The sequence below is a fragment of the Mus musculus genome, chromosome 4 (genome assembly GCF_000001635.26).
Source record: "Mus musculus strain C57BL/6J chromosome 4, GRCm38.p6 C57BL/6J".
In the NCBI taxonomy this organism is placed as follows: Eukaryota; Metazoa; Chordata; class Mammalia; order Rodentia; family Muridae; genus Mus; species Mus musculus.
The window spans coordinates 143,990,680-144,009,813 of NC_000070.6; the positions used below are offsets into that span (position 1 = coordinate 143,990,680).

General features: G+C 43.1%; 1 protein-coding gene across 1 annotated transcript; it reads right to left on the reverse strand.

Annotated features, from left to right (window-relative positions):
* Positions 1-447: 447 nt before the first annotated feature.
* Positions 448-3,690, reverse strand: Pramel14 (PRAME like 14). Its single transcript, NM_001085540.2, has 3 exons — positions 3,404-3,690; positions 2,255-2,827; positions 448-1,332 (listed from the first exon to the last, which is right to left on the reverse strand). The coding sequence occupies exons 1-3, from the start codon at positions 3,688-3,690 to the stop codon at positions 765-767; spliced, it is 1,428 nt and encodes a 475-aa protein (NP_001079009.1). The 3' UTR covers positions 448-764.
* Between the last annotated feature and the right edge of the window lie 15,444 nt (positions 3,691-19,134).

Genomic DNA, 19,134 nt, shown 5'->3' on the forward strand with positions numbered 1-19,134 from the left:
GCCTTCATCCCTTTGCTGTCCATTGTTTTCTTCTGCTTCAGCTATCTTTGATGTCCTCACATCTACTAGCTTGACTACCCTGAACTGCAATCTGCTGCTTATTCACCAAAACTCCCTTTCTCAAGCTTTGGCTTTGCATACTGCTACCTTGAAGATACATGACTCACAGGCAGATGCAAAAATGAGAATGTCAGAAAAGCTTTATTTATTACCTGTTCTTTTGTTGTTGTTGTTGTTGTTGTTGTTGTTGTTTTGGTTTGTTTTTCTTTTGGTTCTTGTTTGTTGTTTTTTGGTTTTTGGGCTTCTCTGTATAGCCCTGGCTTTCTCTGTATAGCTCTGGCTGTCCTGGAACTCACTTTGAAGACCAGGCTGGCCTTGAACTCAGAAATCTGCCTGCCTCTGCCTCTCAAGTGCTGGGATTAAAGGCGTGTGCCACCACTGCCTGGCCACGTTGAGAGTTCTTATGGAACAAAAGCTTAGACAACACAGTATCCCTCCATCTCTGTGTACAGTCAAAGAACTGTCCTAACTATAATCTTGAGAACCAATTAATTGAGCATACCACAGAGAGAATATCAGGTTCTCAGGATCTGACAATGGCTTCATAATTAGGAGAAAGCCAGTGAAGAAGACTGTCCTGACAGGAGTTTGGACCATTGTTTGCATCATACTGAGAAATGACCAAAACCATGTGTTCTGGGCCCTCTGGACAAGAGACCAGTCCCTAGGAATTCATTTCTTAGTACACAGGAGTATTCCTGTTGTTACTCCAAGCATTCACAAAATGTGGTCTGATTTCCATAGATACAATGTGTATCGCAGTCATAACAGGAATAGGTACCAAAGCAGACTGACTTGGGCCGTCTTACAGTTATGAGTGTGTTCATGAGCTCAGCACAAAGCTGAGAAAATCTCTCTACTTGAACATAACTCCACTCATTATAGACCTCTACTGGGGCAGGGTACAGTTCCATGGTCAGCTGGCTCATGTTGGCTGTGCGGTGCAGAAGATCCTGCAGAACATCCCTGGAGATGTTATTGTCATAAAAATTGATGCTAGTGAGACGGGTGCATTTGGTCAAGGCAGGCAGAAGGATCCTGAGGTGAGAGTCCTTCATCCTACAGTCTTCTAATTCTAGAGTCTGCAGAGTATCTGCAACACTCTCTAAGAAAAATTTGAGAGGTGTGACATTCAATGTAGATAAAGAGACACCTTTCAAGCACAGATGTTTAAGCTGACCGTAGTTCCAATGCTGGGAAAATGACTCCAAGTCTGACTGAGAGATCTGGCACAGAGTGATGGTCAGGGACAACAAGGGAGCCTCCAGGTACCTAGGGAGAGATCACATGGTTGGGGTCAAAGTGATCTTGGGATGGCATCCAGTGTAACCTGTTGGGAGTTGGCTTACTCAAGCTATTTTGACATGAGGGTATTACCTTCATGGTGGGACTGGCTCATTCCACAGCCACCAATCTTAGTCTTCAGTGACAAGCAGGGACTTAGAGTTACCAACTAGGTTAAGAGAGCCCAAAGGAAGAGGAAATTTAGAATCCATAATCATATATCAAGATACCTCCTAAAGAATCATTGACTTAAGTGGATCAGGGAATGCAAAGGCTGGGGTGGATGGTCAGGGTTAAAGAGTGAAGAGGTTCTTTCCAGCTTCAGGGCCAAGAAACAGGAGCGGGTGGGCAGGGGAGCAGGGCGGAGAGAGGGTATAGGGAGCTTTCGGGATAGCATTTGAAATGTATATAAAGAGAATATATAATAATAATAATAATAATAATAATAATAATAATAATAATAATAATAAAGAGTGAAGAGATAAAGAGACAGGGAGCCGTATAGTGTTTAGGAATTAGGGGAAGGCAAGGGTCTGTTCTTCCAGATCTAATGGAAACACAGAGCTCACCTGGGAAACTGCAGATCTGAGCCCTCCCTATACAGGGGCCTCTTCTCTTTCCCATTTCTTCACATTAGATCAGATAGGATTGCTGTTGAGGAAACCTCACTAGATACGACTCACAATACTGGTCTTCTACCATGGCAGCTCTCTCCGTACAATCTACCCCACTTCATTGCTCAGATTTGTGAGTGGTCACATGAGCCCTGATTCAGTTCACATGGAACAAGATTATGCTTACATGTTCATCTTAAAATGTACAGTGGCCTGCAGATATTAGTGCCCACTACTCTCTTATGTAAAAAAGAAGTTTGCTCTGGTAACAGCAACAGTACTTCATCCTTTCTTACCTGAACAACTCATTCATGTGGTCTCTGAGAAAATAGACATCATCAATAGTGAGATGCTGGAGATAGCTGAGTTTGGGGAACAAAGAAAGGATCTTGGTGACGTTCCTCTCTTCCAAGGGGGTGTAAGTATGTCTTCCAAAGATGCGTACTAGCATGAGTTTCTGAAGATTTCTCATCTTGCTGATGCAAGGTACAAGTTTTGTCAATTTGGACAGATTCCCCACTGTATTCAGTTCCAACTCCTTGATGAACTCTGGCTGTAAAAGCTTTAACACCTTCTTGACCTTGGACACTCCTAATGCTCCAATTTCCAACTTCTCGCAGCACAGATGCAAGAAACCCTCTCTGTCCTTTGCCCACTGCAACAAATGTGTTTGCTGTTTATCTTCATGCCGAGAAGACTTGAAGGAAAGGTCACTGAACACCCTCAAACGCTGCCTCCTTGAGTGGCCCTCCACTTCTTGCTTCTCAGGCATAGTTTCTACTAACTGATCTCCACCCTCTCTTCCAGCCAGCATATCCCAGAAGTCATGGTGTCCATTCCTCAAGTCAACCACTTGAAGCTTCCCCATCCTATGGATAAAACAGGAGATGGGTCAGAAGGGAAATCAAGACCCAATACTGTTTTTCATCATCTCTGATGCTATTTGTCCCCTGCTCTGCTATCTTCTATATACTCATGGTTTTCAGTACTGGGTCTCCAAAACAACCTCTAGCTTGCCAAGCAGGTGCACTTTACCTGAACCACATCTGGAGACCAGCCCTGTTTCTCTACACTCAGTTGCCTTGGATTTCTGTCAGCTCTTATTTCTTTTTGTTTGTTAGTTTTTTAAGACAAGATTTCTCTGTGTATCCCTGCCTCTGTAGGTCTATAGACTAGGCTGGCCTCAAATTCAGATATTCACCTGCCTTGATCTACCAAGTGCTGGGATTAAAGGTGTGTGCCACCACCTCCCAGCATGTCAGCTCCTATTTCTATTACCCGGTGGAGACACAGGGGTATCTGCACAAACCTGTATCTCATATTTAATTTGTTACAAGGACTCAAAAGCTTTCCAGGCCCCTATAGGTCTCTGAGACCAAAGCCTCTAATCCACTTTTCACCTCATTCTTCTAAACCCAGATTTCCATACCTGGTATTTGGCTTACCTGGGACGATACTTCCGTTTCAGCCATGTGCCAACTCCCTCCAGTATAGCCTGGAAAGTCTCCAAGTTGGTTTTATCTATCAGCAACCCAACAAGAAGGCTAGGATAGGGCCAGTACTCCACCAGGAGTTTAATCATCTTTGCTTTTCTCAGAATGTCAGCCTCCTTGAATAGTGGTGGAAAGAGCTTCATTGGTAGGTTCTGCAGAACAGAGATGGTCAGCACCTCCTTCCTCACTGTGCACTGTGCAGCCAGCTGCAGGAGTGTGGGTGGGGCTTCCAAGTCCATTCTGATGGATCTTTAGGGAGATGATCCTGGAGAAAATTCAGAAGAGAATGTGTTTTCAGGGTCTCTCTTATGAGGAGTTTAACTCTTCAGCACCTGTTTCCATGGTGACCACGTTAGAGACCCGAATTTACTCCATTCCACTCACTATTTGGTGGTCTCAAAAGCAACCTCCCCTTATGGGCAGCATGTGGAGCCTCTCTCAATCATTCATGTTCACCATTGTCCCATCCATTTCCAAACTTTGCTACTCTGAATCCGATATCCCTTTGGAAAGGAGCATCCAGGAAAAAAAACAAAACAAAACAGAGCCCCATTCCTTATAGCAAAAACAATATTAACCACCTTTCAGAGAGGATGGAAAAAAGCTATATGCCAAATTAACCCGTATTCTGCTTTCAACGAATTGATCCTGGCAAAGACAGGGAAAAAAATCTATGAATTGGTGAAATTGCTTCTCTCTCCCTTTCCTTTGCTTCATTTTTCAAGACTGTATCTCGGGGTAACAGCCCTGGTTGTCCAGGAACTGACTTTTTGGGCCAGACTGCCCTTGAACTCAGAGATCTACCTGCCTCTGCCTCTCAAGTGCTGTGATTAAAGAATTCACCACCACACCCAGCTTACTTTTTATTTTCAAAGTTTTAGAGCCAGGTTCAAGGAGCCTAGCTATGTCATACTACTTTGGCGCACAGAGCACATTGGAAGTGTGTAGGGGGTCTTGTCTGTCTTTTAGCAGCTTATTTGTTTCTATTGAGACAGGGTTTGACTATGTAGCCCTGGCTAGACTTGAACTCACTCTTAAAGACCCTAGAATTGGACACTAGCCAATATGGTGCCACCTTATTGCTCAACTTGTTCTTTATTCAAACGTTTGCCTTTCAAATACTAAATGGATGTCAAGCTTGTCAGCAAAACCAGAAATTTCAAGACTTTAGAGGCAGAGGCAGGAGGATGCCATGTATTCTATCTAGTCTTCACTTTGAGTGTCAGGTCAGTCTAGTTAAAGAGCTTTTGAAAACAACAAAAACAAGCAAGAATGAATGATATGGATTGATGAGTCTGTTTCTGATGGAGGTTGTTCGGTGCAGGGTCTTGATCCTGACCCATGCTAGGCAAGTACTCAACCAGAGTTGCATTCAACTCAATTCTTCCCTTTCGTTTTATATATAAAGGTTAATTATGTGCCCCAGACTATCCTGGAACAGGGGATAATATCCCTAGGGACATGATCCTAAGAGTGTGTGAGAAGCCCACCTGCCACCATTTTGTCTGTTTTAGTAGTGAACTTGTCAATTGACCAGGCTGAAGCAACTGCATTCCCATATCACAGTCCCCCAAATCACTGTGTCTTGTGGACCCTTCTAACAAAACTGTTCCCAGGCTTGTGTATAGGATACTGCCAAAAATAATTTCAATTAGCTGGACAGTGTCAGCACACACCTTTAATCCCAGCCTTTGGAAAGCAGAAGTAGCTGGATCTGTGAGTTTGAAGCCAGCCTGTTGGTCCACAGAGTTGAGTTCCAGGACAGCCAGGGCTATACAGAGAAACCATGTCTCAAAAAACATAATCATTTCAATTAAACCACAAAACTGCAACCCATGAAGGATAATTCATGGGATTACAAATAAGCTACATTACAACAAGGCCATAACTGAAATCCTAACACAGCAGAGAAACGGGGAAAAAGCTAGAAGACCAGATGTATAAGACCAGCCAGGGCTCGATGAAATCCTATCTCAAAACCCTCACACTACTGAACAAATGAAAACTAAAATTATAGCCTACCAGTCATTTCCCACTAAAACTTAACTAAACCAAAACTAACATAAGAACAAAAAATTCCAACTTGCCTTTTGAGGAAATTTTATTTCAAATTTTTAAAATGCTATTTATTTTGTGTGTATGGATATTAGGACTGCATGTATGTCTGAGCACTATTTCCGTGCAGTGCCCAGGAGGTAAGCAGAGAGATTAAGATGCATTGTACATGTCTGTGGTCTGACATGGGTACTGGCAAAGGAAACCAGGACTCCTGGAAGAGAAGCCAGTGTGGTGTCTCATCTGCTGGGCCACCTCTCCAATCCTTGGAGAGAATTTTAAAACCGGGGTCTTAAGACATAGTTGAGTTACTTAGAGTGATTGCCTGGAATGCAAAACACCAGGCTTTCATTCCTATCACTATTTTATCCTGGAAAATACCTAGAATCCAACACTGAGGAGTTGTAACTGAGAATACCATATATTCAAGTCAACCTGGGTCACCTACTGATGTGAAGGCCAGCATGGGCTACAAAATACGACTTTAAAAGGTAGATATGAAGAAACAGGCCCATGTCCTACATTCCCATTTCTTCTGATGTGCAAAGAGGGATTGACAGTCAAAGTTACCCCAAGAGAGTTTATGACCAAATGAGATTTCATCCCAAATAAAAAGTCTAAAAAAATTTAAAATGAACACATGTTAGTTACTCCATTATCATAATAATCAGGAAGCAGAGGCTGGGAGATAGTTCAAGGTCATCCTGTGCCACATATGCTTTCTAGACACTGCATTCTATATTGTTAACCTGACTCCAAACAAGGAGAGGAGTTCTTAAATACATTTAGGATTTTAATCTTTACACTCATGAGGACGAATCCAGTAAATTCCTGCATGCTTGAGGCTAACGCGTACTATTGAACCAGAATGTAGTTCTAAAAGCAAAGAAACAAGTTCTAATGTGCACCAAGCAAATCATAATTCAAGACAGTGACTGTCTCCCCACCCAGGAATCCCAGATGTTGGTAGGCTGAAGCAGGTCTGCTGGGAATTCAAAGGTTCGTGGTCTCCTGAATGAGGCCTTGTCTCAAAAACCAACAAAGCACAAGACAATCACTTGATGGGAATAACAATATGGAGGAATACGCAGGTCAGTCCAGCACTCAGGGAGCTCAGACAAGAGGACCTTGATTCCCAGTCCAGTGCAGCTACCATCTGGCCAGGTCTGAGAGAGCGTGTACAACACTGTGAGGCCCTGTCTCAACACTTGAAATTCAACCAGAGAAGCAGAGAATATTGGAGGTGAAAGCAGACCTGAATTTTGAATGGAGCCCAATGTCCATGTGAAGAGACAAATTCCAGGATGACCTGTGCAGTCTTATATCTAAAATGTCTCAGAACCACTTAGGGTGTCCTGGCCTAGGCTAAGGACTTACCTGATCAGAACCCAGGTGGCAGGCTAAAGGGATCTGACTGTCTTCTATGGCTCCAATGGCGCACATTTACAGAATATTTTCCTCTTGCCCTTTATCAGCTCCACCACAAACAAAAGCTGCTATCTGATTGGATGGCTTTGCTCCACCCACTTAATCTTATGTGGAATTTCTTTCTCAGTAGTCACTAAACCAAAGCTCCCTGGAAGAAAGAAGAAATGAACGAACAAAACCCTGACTCTGGGATGGATGAATTCATAACAAAGCACTGATTCGTTTATTTATTTTTTAATTTGTTCAGTTATTTGCTTATTTATATACTTGAGTTGTAATTTACTTCTGTGACAGTGTCTTACTCTGTAGATAATCTTGATTTGGACTCTCAGCAATCCTTCTTCCTCTTCTTTCTGAGAAGATTACTGTTTTGATCCAGCACAACTGGCTGAATTATACTCATAAGTGACTCACATTGTCTGAGGTTAGGTCAGCATTTAATCTGGGCCTGATAACAGAGAAACCTTTAAACCGGGCGTGGTGGTGCACACTTTTAATCCCAGCAGAGGCAGGCGGATTTCTGAGTTCGAGGCCAGCCTGGTCTACAAAGTGAGTTCCAGGACAGCCAGGGCTATACAGAGAAACCCTGTCTCAAAAAAAAAAAAAAAAATAGAGAAACCTTTAGAAAAAATAAACTGGAAGTTAATATTTCCACAACTGTGAATGTGTTTTGGAGTTCTCATCAAGGCTGAGCCTGATGCTCTGTCAGTCATCAGCTGTGATAGTTTGAGAAGGCAGAGGCTGGAGGATGCCAGACAGGTCCATTCAAAGTCTTGAGCTACACAGCAAGATTGAGGACAGCTTGAGCTAATAAACACCAATCCATCTTTCTTTCTTTCTTTCTTTCTTTCTTTCTTTCTTTCTTTCTTTCTTTCTTTCTTTCTTTCTTTCTTTCTTTCTTTCTTTCTTTCTTTCTTTCTTTCGATTCATTTATTATTTTATTTAAGTACACTGTAGCTGTCTTCAGATGCACCAGAAGAGGGCATCAGATCTCATTACAGGTGGTTGTGAGTCACCATGTGGTTGCTGGGATTTGAACTCAGAACCTTTGGAAGAGCAGTCTGTGCTCTTAACCGCTGAGCCACTTCTCCAGTCACGCCATCATTTTTTCTAATCTCATGTAAATCCAAACCAAAACAAAGAAAGTGGGCACTGAGGGAGAAGCTGTCCTTGGTGCCCTAAAGGGTAGTGTCAGTGTCGGAGAAAGAATCAGCCTGGGTACTGGCCAAAAAAGAGGAAATTGTGACTGAGTAGTGAGCAGGGTATAGTGGTTCATGCCTTAAATTTTAACACTTGGGAGGCAGGAGCAAAAGAATCTCTGAATCTACACAGGCAAGTGTCACCCAGCCACTGTGCATCACAATGGTATTCTGTCTCAAACTTAAAAACAAAACAAAATAACTAATTTTTTCATTTAACCAGGGAGCCATGTATCTTGTGAAAAGGCACAATTGGAAATGGTGTTGACATTAAGCCTAACTATCTAAGTTCATTTACAGGAACCCACATGCTTGGAAAAAGCTCCCCTGGATCTTCTCCCGCCTCAATGTCTGTCTCCCATGACTGTCCTCCCAAATAAGTAAATAAGTAAATAGATTTAAAAAAAATCATGGCTTCAGAGGCAGAGGCAGGCGGATTTCTGAGTTTGAGTCCAGCCTGGTCTACAAAGTGAATTCCAGGACAGCCAGGGCTATACAGAGAAACCCTGTCTCCAAAAACAAAAACAAAAAAACAAAACAAAAACAAAAACAAAAACAAAACAATTCATGGAAGTTAAGCAGGATTGTGCCATAAGATTATGTCTCAGAATTGAGGACATTGAAGAAGGATTGCTGTAAGATTGAATCCAGCCTAAACACTGAGTGAAAGTTTTATTTCACACAACAGTTGACTCAAGGCAGAGGGTATCCTCACATCCAGTCAGGAACTCCATGATGTTTGGGTGATGAGATTCTCACACTCAAATATCTCTCTGCCTCTGTCTCTCTCATTCAATAATACATGGAGTAAAATAGGTTAAAAAAAAAAAGAAAGGAAGGAAAGAAAGAAAGCTTAAAAGTCCTGTGCTAAATACCATTGTGGTTATGTGCTGACTTCCATAAAGCATAACACAGTGTGGAAGACGCTTCAAAATCCATGCTAGCAGCAGAAGTCTAACTAAGAAATGTGATGATTCCTAGGATAGGGACACTTGAGGCACAATTCCATTACAATGGACACATGATATAGTATTTGACATTTAATATAATTATGTCACATCAACACTGACAGAGCCTAATAGGAGGCATAAGGGCATGCTGTGAGTGCTAGACAGGCTTTAGACAGGTTTTGTTATTCAAAAGACAAAGTTGCTTAGTTGAGTCCCAGTGGATATGTCTAAAAATCACCCTACCTCCTACAGCTCAGGAAGCATTGCAGAAAATGGGGTGGAAAGATTGGGAGCGCCAGAGGATCAGGAAGTTAACTAACTGTGAGACTGTGTCTCCTAGGAATGCAAGAAGGTACACCCTTAAGCTCCCACAAGTGTTGTTACCTAATCATGAGCTGAACAAGAACAGCACACATGCCACAGTAGCCAGAAGAAAAATTACAGGCCCCAACCCTACACAAAGAACTAAGGAATACAGAAAGTAGACCAATAATCTTTCCTAGGCAAGAACACACCATTTGGTTATATGAATACAAAATGGTCAGCCCTGAAAAAATACAGGAGTAATACGCTAATACAGTATGTTAGAACAAATACGTATACACATATACTTACGTGCATGTAACAGCAACTAATAAAAAACTAATAAAAAAAATGGCCACGAATGTGAAATAGAGCAAGGTGGGGGACATGAGAAGTTTGGATGTACATCCCTTTTTACAGTAGGCCAGCACTTCTTTTATTCTGTAACATCATAGTTTTGTTAAATTATTCCATTTATTATGCATTTTATTATTGTTATATAATTATGCATTATGATTACAGGATAAAATATTACAAAATACTTAATTTTTCTTTTGTAAATATTTATTTTAACCACAAGTGTGTGGGTGTTAGTCTGCATGCATTTCAGTGTACCACATGTCTACAGAGCCAGAAGAGTCCAGAGCACAGGGTAAGATAACCTTGTAACTGAATAGAGTTACAGATGGTCATGAGCCACCATTGAAGTGCTGGTACTGAATCTGGGACTCCTGCAAGAGCTGCCAGTGCTCTTAATCACTCATCTATCTCTCTAGGGCTCCCAATTTCCCCTGATGTGAGTCTGGTGATTCCTAGGCTGATCTCAAACTCCCTGTCCTGCCAAGTAGGATCTTGAACTTCTGATCCTCCTGCCTTCGGGTCCTGAAAGCTTGAATTTCAGCTGGGGACCACCACACTCACTGTATACAGTGTTTCTTGCAGTAAATCAGACCTAGGGTTCTTGAGTGCTAGCCAAATAGTCTAAAAAGGAATAAGAACTAAAAAGGAGCTAAGAACAATCCTAAATAGTTGTTTTGTTTCTTTCATGTGATAAGATACCGTGTATTCAGGCTGTCTTCAGAATCCTTATGCAGCTAAAATTGGTCTGGGACTCCTGATTATCCTGCCTTTAGCTTCCAAAATGCTGATATCACAGGCATGAGCTAGCACATCCAGCCCTGATTTTTCTCACCTGGGAAAACCAGATGAACCTGTTATAATTACATCATTCAAGAATTTCCTTCCTTCCTTCCTTCCTTCCTTCCTTCCTTCCTTCCTTCCTTCCTTCCTTCCTTCTTTCCTTCTTTCTTTCTTTCTTTCTTTCTTTCTTTCTTTCTTTCTTTCTTTCTTTCTTTCTTTCTTTCTTTCTTTTTTTTTTTCGAGACAGGGTTTCTCTGTATAGCCCTGGCTGTCCTGGAACTCACTTTGTAGACCAGGCTGCCCTCAAACTCAGAGATCTGCCTGCCCCTGCCTCCAGAGTGCTGGGATTAAAGGCGTGTGCCACCACGCCCGGCTAAGAATTTTCTATTTGATGGTATCACACTTTTAAAAAGAAAACCCTGACGCTGGAGAGTAGTTAAGGCCACTAATTTCTCTTGCAGAGGATGCAAGTTCAGTTCCCAACACCTAGGTTGATGACTCACAACAACCTATAACTCCACCTCAAGGGGATCTACCATTCTCTTCTGGCCTCTGCTGCCTACTGCACTCATGGGCACACCCAGACATTCAGAAACACACGGTACATAAGTTAAAACTAAAATAGATCTCAACGAAATAGAAAGGGAGAAACTGGGGCTGGTGAGATGGCTCAGTGGGTTAGAGCACCCGACTGCTCTTCCGAAGGTCCAGAGTTCAAATCCCAGCAACCACATGGTGGCTCACAACCATCCGTAACGAGATCTGACTCCCTCTTCTTGAGTGTCTGAAGACAGCTGCAGTGTACTTACATATAATGATTGGGTAAATCTTTAAAAAAAAAAGAAAAGAGAGGGAGAAACTTTTATTGGTGATACTGATTTACCTTTTAATTTTTTTTATTTTGCTTTAGGAGGTTGAGTGTTTTCATTCCTGGTCCCTGGGGCTGGAGTTGCAAACTTCTGTGGTTGTGAGCAACCATAAGAATATGTTAGATAGAGCCGGGCCTGGTGGTATACGCCTTTAATCCCAGCACTTGGGAGGCAGAGGCAGGTGAATTTCTGAGTTCGAGGCCAGCCAGGTCTACAGAGTGAGTTCCAGGACAGCCAGGGCTACACAGATAAACCCTGTCTATAAAAACCAAAAAAAAAAAAAAAAAAAAAAAAAGAATATGGTAGATAGGGATCCTTTGGAAGAATAGTCAGAGCTCTCAACCACTGGAAACTCCCCAGCACCCAATAATCATTTAGCTTTTTGTTCTCTTTTGTCTTTTGAGATTACATTGTGTAGATCTGAAATTCCATGGAGATAATAGTTTAGTCAGATGTTCGCCAGGAATATGTAGTTGCTGCTCAAAAGTCTGCAGCAGGAGAATTCCTGGAACCTAGCTACACCTTGACATTCTCATGCACTTTCCCCTATAAGCTCCTTCAGTTTCCATACCTAATGCTTTCTCAGAACATAGAGGAGCCAGCAGGATGCAGTCTGTTCTTTTTCAATACCCCAGACACCAGCTTCACTTTCTCCATGGGATCTTCCTTTCCATCCTTTTCTTAGGTGACTATTTCACAATGTTGAGATCACTATCCAGGGCTTCTGGCCAGCTAGGCATAACTTTTCTTCCAGGTGTGGCAGTGCACCTTTAATTTTAGCATGCAGCAGGTACAATAGGTAGATCTCCAGATATTCAAGGTTGTCTTTGACTACATAAGGAATTCCAGGATAGCCAGAGCTATATGCACAGTCCCTATCTAAAAAAAAAAAAAAAAAAAAAAAAAACCCAACCAGCCAAACAAAAACAAGCAAACAAAAATATAAAAGGGTACTTCCTCAGAGAGATAACCACAAAGTTGTCTTCTACTACTTCTTTTTACTCTATAAAACAGATTGGACCCTCTTGCCATGCGTGTGGGAAGAGTCAGAAAGATACCTCCAGCCATTGCTGCATGCTCCCCAAGCAGTCCCACACACCCAGAAGCCCTCTCTCAGATGGGCTCTTTAAGACCAAGATTCTGTAGTAGTCATTCCCTAGAACTGAGTGTCCTGTTCTTTGACCCCATTCTCATCAAGACAGGATCACATATGATGCACACTTGCCTGGATCTCCTTATTCTGCCCCAGCTGACATTGAACACCCGGTCTCATTGTTTTCACCTTGCAAGCCTAAACAACCATGCTCCCATCTCATCTCAACTCCAAATGTCAACATTTGTTTTTATTTTATTTCTGTATCTCACACAAATTGTTAATAGTTCTAATCTGTAGAGACAAAAGGAATGTTCTATGTGACAACTTGGGCTCCTGTCATCCCTAGATACTGGCTGAAGATGGGCTGTGTTCCTTGGGGGTCATAAATTTGAACCAGATGGCAGGACATTTCAACCAGAAAATGACTGCAGCCTCCATCACTGTAGATGGCTGAAGGCTGCAATATCTAGTCTGAGATTCTTAAGGCTCTTAAACATCATTTGAGTCACAGGTTCCCTAACAATAACTTATTTCTAGTCCCAAGGAATGAAGGATCTGAGTACTGTCCCCTTACCCTGATCATCCACATGGAGTCCTAGATGGCCCTTGTGTGCAGTGAAAGTCAGAGGATGACTTTCTTTAAGAACAGGTGACCAAAGTGTTTCTAGACTTTCCACTTCTCTAATATCTGTCACTTAGTGGTGGCACATTTGATGCTATCAGTTCTATGGACCATCTAGGATTCCATATGGACCAGCATGGTGAGGGTCGAGAAATCTTATCCCTCACCTCCTAGGACAGGAAGACAGTGGCAGATTAAGGGACCCGTGACTCTAATGGTCCTTAGCAACCTTAAGAGTTTCAGACTAAGCACTGCAGCCAACAGCCCTCTATAGTAATGGAGGCTGCAGTCACTTGTTGGTTTGAGTGTCCTGCCATGGAACACATATGTGATGATTCAGTGACCCCAAAGGAACCTAGTTCATCCTCAGTCAATAGCCAGGGATAACAGCATCACAAGATGGCACACTGAATATTTCTTTATATTCTCGGGATTAAAACTAATAACAAGTGCTGGAGAGATGGCTCAGTGGTTAAGAGCACTGGCTGCTCTTCCAGAGGTCCTGAGTTCAATTCCCAGCAATCACATGGTGGCTCACAACCATCTGTAATGAGATCTGATGCCCACTTCTGGTGTGTCTGAAGACAGCAAAACTATACTTACATACAAAGTACTACAAGCTACAAAGTATGGCTACAAAGGGGGTGGTTCAGTGGAAAGATATAAATAGTCAGAGCAGCCAGAGAAACCCTCAGGACTTTGGAGCCTAGATCCCCCTTAGAGTCACTCTTTACTCCTGCTGGGATCTAGAGACATGGTAACTTGTTCAGATGAGGTAAATTCCTTAGCTTCATTAGGACACTCTATCTCACTCAGCAGAGTCTAGCCTTGAGTTCACCTCAATGTGCCATTTGTATGTTTCTTAGTTTACTGAATTTTTTTTTTTCTTTTTTGAGATAAGGACTTCCTACATAACCCTGCTTGGCCAATTCACAGAGAACCTGCTGGCTCAGCAACTCAAGGGCCAGCTAACCTTCAGTGTGTGTTGCTCATGTCAAATCATTTTTTTAAACATTATTTTATTTAATATATGAGTGCTCTGCTGCATATACATCTGCCTGGCTTCCCCTGTAGATGGTTGTGAGCCACCATGTGGTTGCTGGGAACTGAACTCAGGACCTCTGGAAGAACAGCCAGTGCTCTTAACCGCTGACCCATCTCTCCAGCCCCCCACCCTTTTTTTTGAGTCTGTAGTTTCTGTGTTTATTTTTGAGACAGTCCCACTCTAAATATCAGGGTGACACTGAACTCCAGGAAATTCCGAGGGGAGTTCCAGATATGAGCCATTCAAGTGCTTTGTTCTGATCTTTTCTGGGGGTGTTTGATGAAGATTTTGAAACAGAGTTTTTCTGTGTAGCTCAGGCTGTCTTGGAACTGGCTCTGTAGTCCAGGTTAGTCTAGAACTCATAGACATTGCCTCCTGAGTGTGGGATCAAAATAATTAAAGGCCCGTGCCACCACCATCTGGTTTGTGCTGATATTTAGGACAATTCAAGCTTGGTAAAGTTGTGCAAGAGGCAGAGTGATCCACAGATCAGGTTTCTCCTTCGCCCTAATCAGGTCAATCTTAAAGCTGTGCAGGTCATGGCATCCTATAGATACCCCTTTCATTGAGGAGACCAGAGCACATGCCTTCACATTGGGAAGAAAGTTGTGTGCAGTGGGTCCAGATCACAGGGACTGAGGTTGACATGGAAAATAATGAAATGAGGGCACAGGAAACTGGGAGTGTCAGAAAGACAATTTGCATTGTTAAATGATGACTTAGCATCAGAGAGACACCTCTAAACTTGTAAAGATTGTTTCCTAAAGTTCCAGTTAGTGTTTCCCAAGAAGGGTAGCAGTAAAGGTACAGTTTGACTCTGGGAACCTGAAGGAGTACAGGGAACCTGGAGGAAGGCACAGAGGTCCGAAGCACTAAGAACAGGGAATGTTAAGCAGGAAGGGTTTCTCCTTAATGCAGGTGGTAAAAAAATAAAATGCCTGCATTCCATCCAGAAAGCTGAGTGTGGATTTTGTTAAAGACCTGGTGACGATTTTTGCTCTCTGTAGAGACAGACCTCACCACCTTTTTGTTATCTGTAGAGACAGACCTCACCCACCTTTTTGTTATCTGTAGAGACAGATCTCATCTGTCTTTTGCTACAGAGGCCAACCTCACCTAAATTCCCCAGAGTGGTTATTCCAGACTTTTACCTCCCTAGACCATTACCTATCTAAATGAGATGACACATATACTTTATGGTCTGCTGACTTTTTGCTTTAAGTCATAGACCACACTAGGTCTTTTAGCTATAGAACCCACCTAATCACTCACATGTAGTTGGTAAAAGAGTTTCTATATAGACACACCTTAAGCCTTGTTGTACACCTGCAATTGGACTGATTGTTGCCTGGAAACCTTTTCCCCAGTTGTATGCTGTATTAGTCAGGGTTCTCTAGAGTCACAGAACTTATGGATAGTCTCTAGATAGTAAAGGAATTTATTGATGACTTACAGTCGGCAGCCCAATTCCCAACAATTGTTCAGTCGCAGCTGTGAATGGAAGTCCAAGGATCTAGCAGTTACTCAGTCTCACGCAGCAAGCAGGCGAAGGAGCAAGGGCTCGAGCTAGACTCCCTTCTTCCAATGTCCTTATATTGTCTCCAGCAGAAGGTGGAGCCCAGATTAAAGGTGTGTTCCACCACACCTTTAATCCCAGATGAAAGGCGTAGCCCAAATTAAAGGTGTGTTCCTTAAACTCGGAGATTCAATCTTCTGGAATCCATAGCCACTATGGCTCAAGATCTTCAAACCAAGATCCAGATAAGGATCTCCAAGCCTCCAGATAAGGGTCACTGGTGAGCCTTCCAATTCCGGATTGTAGTTCATTCCAAATATTGTCAAGTTGACAACCAGGAATAGCCACTACAATCCACCCCTTGTCAACTTGACACAAATAATATCTCATGTTCACATGAAACAATAACAAGGTTGTAAATACGCCTAACATGATATAACTATCCCTCGTACAATCGCAAACGCATTAGTAAATTTACAATGGGCATTCATATTACTTTATAATCCTCGTTTCTGCAACTGGTTACGTGGCCTTAATTGGTATTTATAACTACCTTCCTCTACTACCCATTCTGTATTTCCTTCACCTTCAGCCAGCACCTCAGCAGGTCTTGGCTCTTTTCCTGGAGGATTGACCCATACCTTCATTCCTGATGGGTCTTCGTCCTTTGTCATCCTGCTTGGATTAGGCTGTTGTAGTTTCCCATTGACTTTAATCACAGGACATGGTAGTACTAAGAGACGCCCTAAGGGATCTCCTACACTCCAGACATAATCTTGCTTACCACCATTGTGAAGAGGTAATCCAATTTCCCCATGGTAATCTGGATCTATCACCCCTCCTAACACTGTTATTCCTTTTTTAGCCTGTTGGTTTAAGGGCATTAGAAGCCCAAAATGACCAGGGGGAAGTCTGAGCTTCCAGTTCAATGGAATGTTTGTTGTAGCTCCTGGTAGGAGCACTCCCCTTTCTGGAGCCAAAACTTCTAGGCCAGCAGAACCTAGAGTTATGGGGACAGGAAGCAAAAATTTTCCTAGAGGGTCACTAGGAGTGATAGTAAGTGGAACTATTCCATTTTCCACCCCTTGATTCCTGGACCCATGAATCCTGGCTATGGGTGAAACTGTACCATATATCGAGCGCTGATTCAAAGCATATACTGCCTTCTGAAGAACTCTACCCCAGCCTTCCAAGCTGTTACCACCTAATTGGCGCTGTAACTGCGTCTTCAAAAGGCCATTCCATCTTTCTATCAGCCCAGCTGCTTCAGGATGATGGGGAATGTGGTAAGACCAGTGTATTCCATGATCGTGGGCCCACTGTCGAACTTCTCTGGCTGTGAAATGAGTTCCTTGGTCAGAAGCAATACTGTGTGGAATACCATGACGATAGATGAGGCATTCTGTCAATCCGTGAATGGTGGTTTTAGCAGAGGCATTACGTGCAGGAAAGGCAAATCCATAACCAGAATAAGTATCTACTCCAGTAAGAACAAAACGCTGTCCTTTCCATGAAGGAAGTGGTCCAATGTAGTCAACCTGCCACCAGGTTGCTGGCTGGTCACCTCGAGGAATGGTGCCATATCTGGGGCTCAGTGTTGGTTTCTGCTGTTGGCAGATCTGGCAATCAGCAGCAGCTGTAGCCAGGTCAGCTTTGGTGAGTGGAAGCCCGTGTTGCTGAGCCCAAGCATAACCTCCATCTCGACCACCATGACCACTTTGTTCATGTGCCCATTGAGCAATGACAGGGATGGCTGGGGAGAGAGGCTGACTGTCCACAGAACGGGTCATCTTATCCACTTGATTATTGAACTCCTCCTCGGCTGAAGTCACCTTTTGGTGAGCATTTACATGGGACACAAATATCTTCACATCCTTTGCCCATCTGGAGAGATCTATCCACATACTTCTTCCCCAGATGTCTTTCTCACCAATTTTCCAATTGTGATCTTTCCAAGTCCCTGACCATCCAGCCAATCCATTGGCTACAGCCCATGAGTCAGTGAATAATCGTACATCTGGCCACTTCTTCTTACAAACAAACTGTAATACCATGTGTACTGCCCGAAGTTCTGCCCACTGTGAAGATTTCCCTTCACCTGTGTCTTTCAAGGTTGTCCCAGAAAGGGGTTGTAATGCTGCAGCTGTCCACTTCTGGGTGGTGCCTGCATAACGTGCAGAGCCATCAGTAAACCAGGCTCTAGTCTTCTCCTCTTCGGTCAGTTGATCATAGGGAACACCCCATGAGGCTATAGGTGCATGCTTGGCAGCAGATGGCATTGTAACAGGAGTAGAAACCATAGGCATTTGAGCAACTTCTTCATGTAACTTGCTTGTGCCTTCAGGACCTGCTCTGGCCCGATCACGTATATACCACTTCCATTTGATAATAGACTGCTGCTGTGCGCGTCCCACTTTATGACTTGCAGGGTCTGATAGTACCCAGCTCATGATGGGTAGTTCAGGTCGCATAGTAACTTGGTGTCCTATTGTCAAACGTTCAGTTTCCACTAAGGCCCAATAGCAGGCCAAGAGCTGTTTTTCAAAGGGAGAATAGTTGTCTGCAGATGATGGTAGAGCTTTGCTCCAAAATCCCAAAGGTCTTTTCTGTGATTCACCTACAGGGGCCTGCCAGAGGCTCCAAACAGCATCTCTATCAGCCACAGACACCTCAAGTACCATCGGGTCTGCTGGGTCATATGGTCCAAGTGGTAGAGCAGCCTGCACAGCAGCCTGGACCTGTTGAAGGGCCTTCTCCTGTTCCAGGCCCCACACAAAGCTAGCAGCTTTCCGAGTCACTTGGTAAATAGGCCTAAGTAACACACCCAAGTGAGGGATGTGTTGTCTCCAAAATCCAAATAGACCCACTAAACGTTGTGCTTCTTTCTTGGTTGTAGGAGGGGCCAGGTGCAATAACTTATCTTTCACCTTAGAAGGAATATCTCTGCATGCTCCACACCACTGGACTCCTAAGAATTTCACTGAGGTAGATGGTCCTTGAATTTTGGTCGGATTTATTTCCCATCCTCTGATACGCATATGTGTTACCAATGAGTCCAAAGTGGTTGCTACTTCCTGCTCACTTGGTCCAATCAGCATAATGTCATCAATATAGTGCACCAATGTGATATTTTGTGGAAGATCCAAACGGTCAAGATCCCTTCTAACTAAATTATGACACAGGGCAGGAGAGTTAATATATCCTTGAGGCAAAACTGTGAAGGTATACTGTTGGCCTTGCCAACTGAAAGCAAATTGCTTCTGGTGGTCCTTATGGACAGGTACTGAGAAGAAGGCATTTGCCAGATCAATAGCCGCATACCAGGTGCCAGGAGATGTGTTAATTTGCTCAAGTAACGAAACTACATCTGGTACAGCAGCTGCAATTGGAGTTACTACCTGATTTAGTTTTCGATAATCAACTGTCATTCTCCATGATCCATCTGTTTTCTGCACTGGCC

Excerpts from the sequence above, each read along its gene's own strand:
- Pramel14 (NM_001085540.2), bottom strand. The coding sequence starts at position 3,690 with ATGGACTTGGAAGCCCCACCCACACTCCTGCAGCTGGCTGCACAGTGC. Across the intron at positions 2,828-3,403 it reads AAACGGAAGTATCGTCCCAG|GATGGGGAAGCTTCAAGTGG; the intron begins GTAAGCCAAATA and ends TTTTATCCATAG. Across the intron at positions 1,333-2,254 it reads CACATGAATGAGTTGTTCAG|GTACCTGGAGGCTCCCTTGT; the intron begins GTAAGAAAGGAT and ends ATCTCTCCCTAG.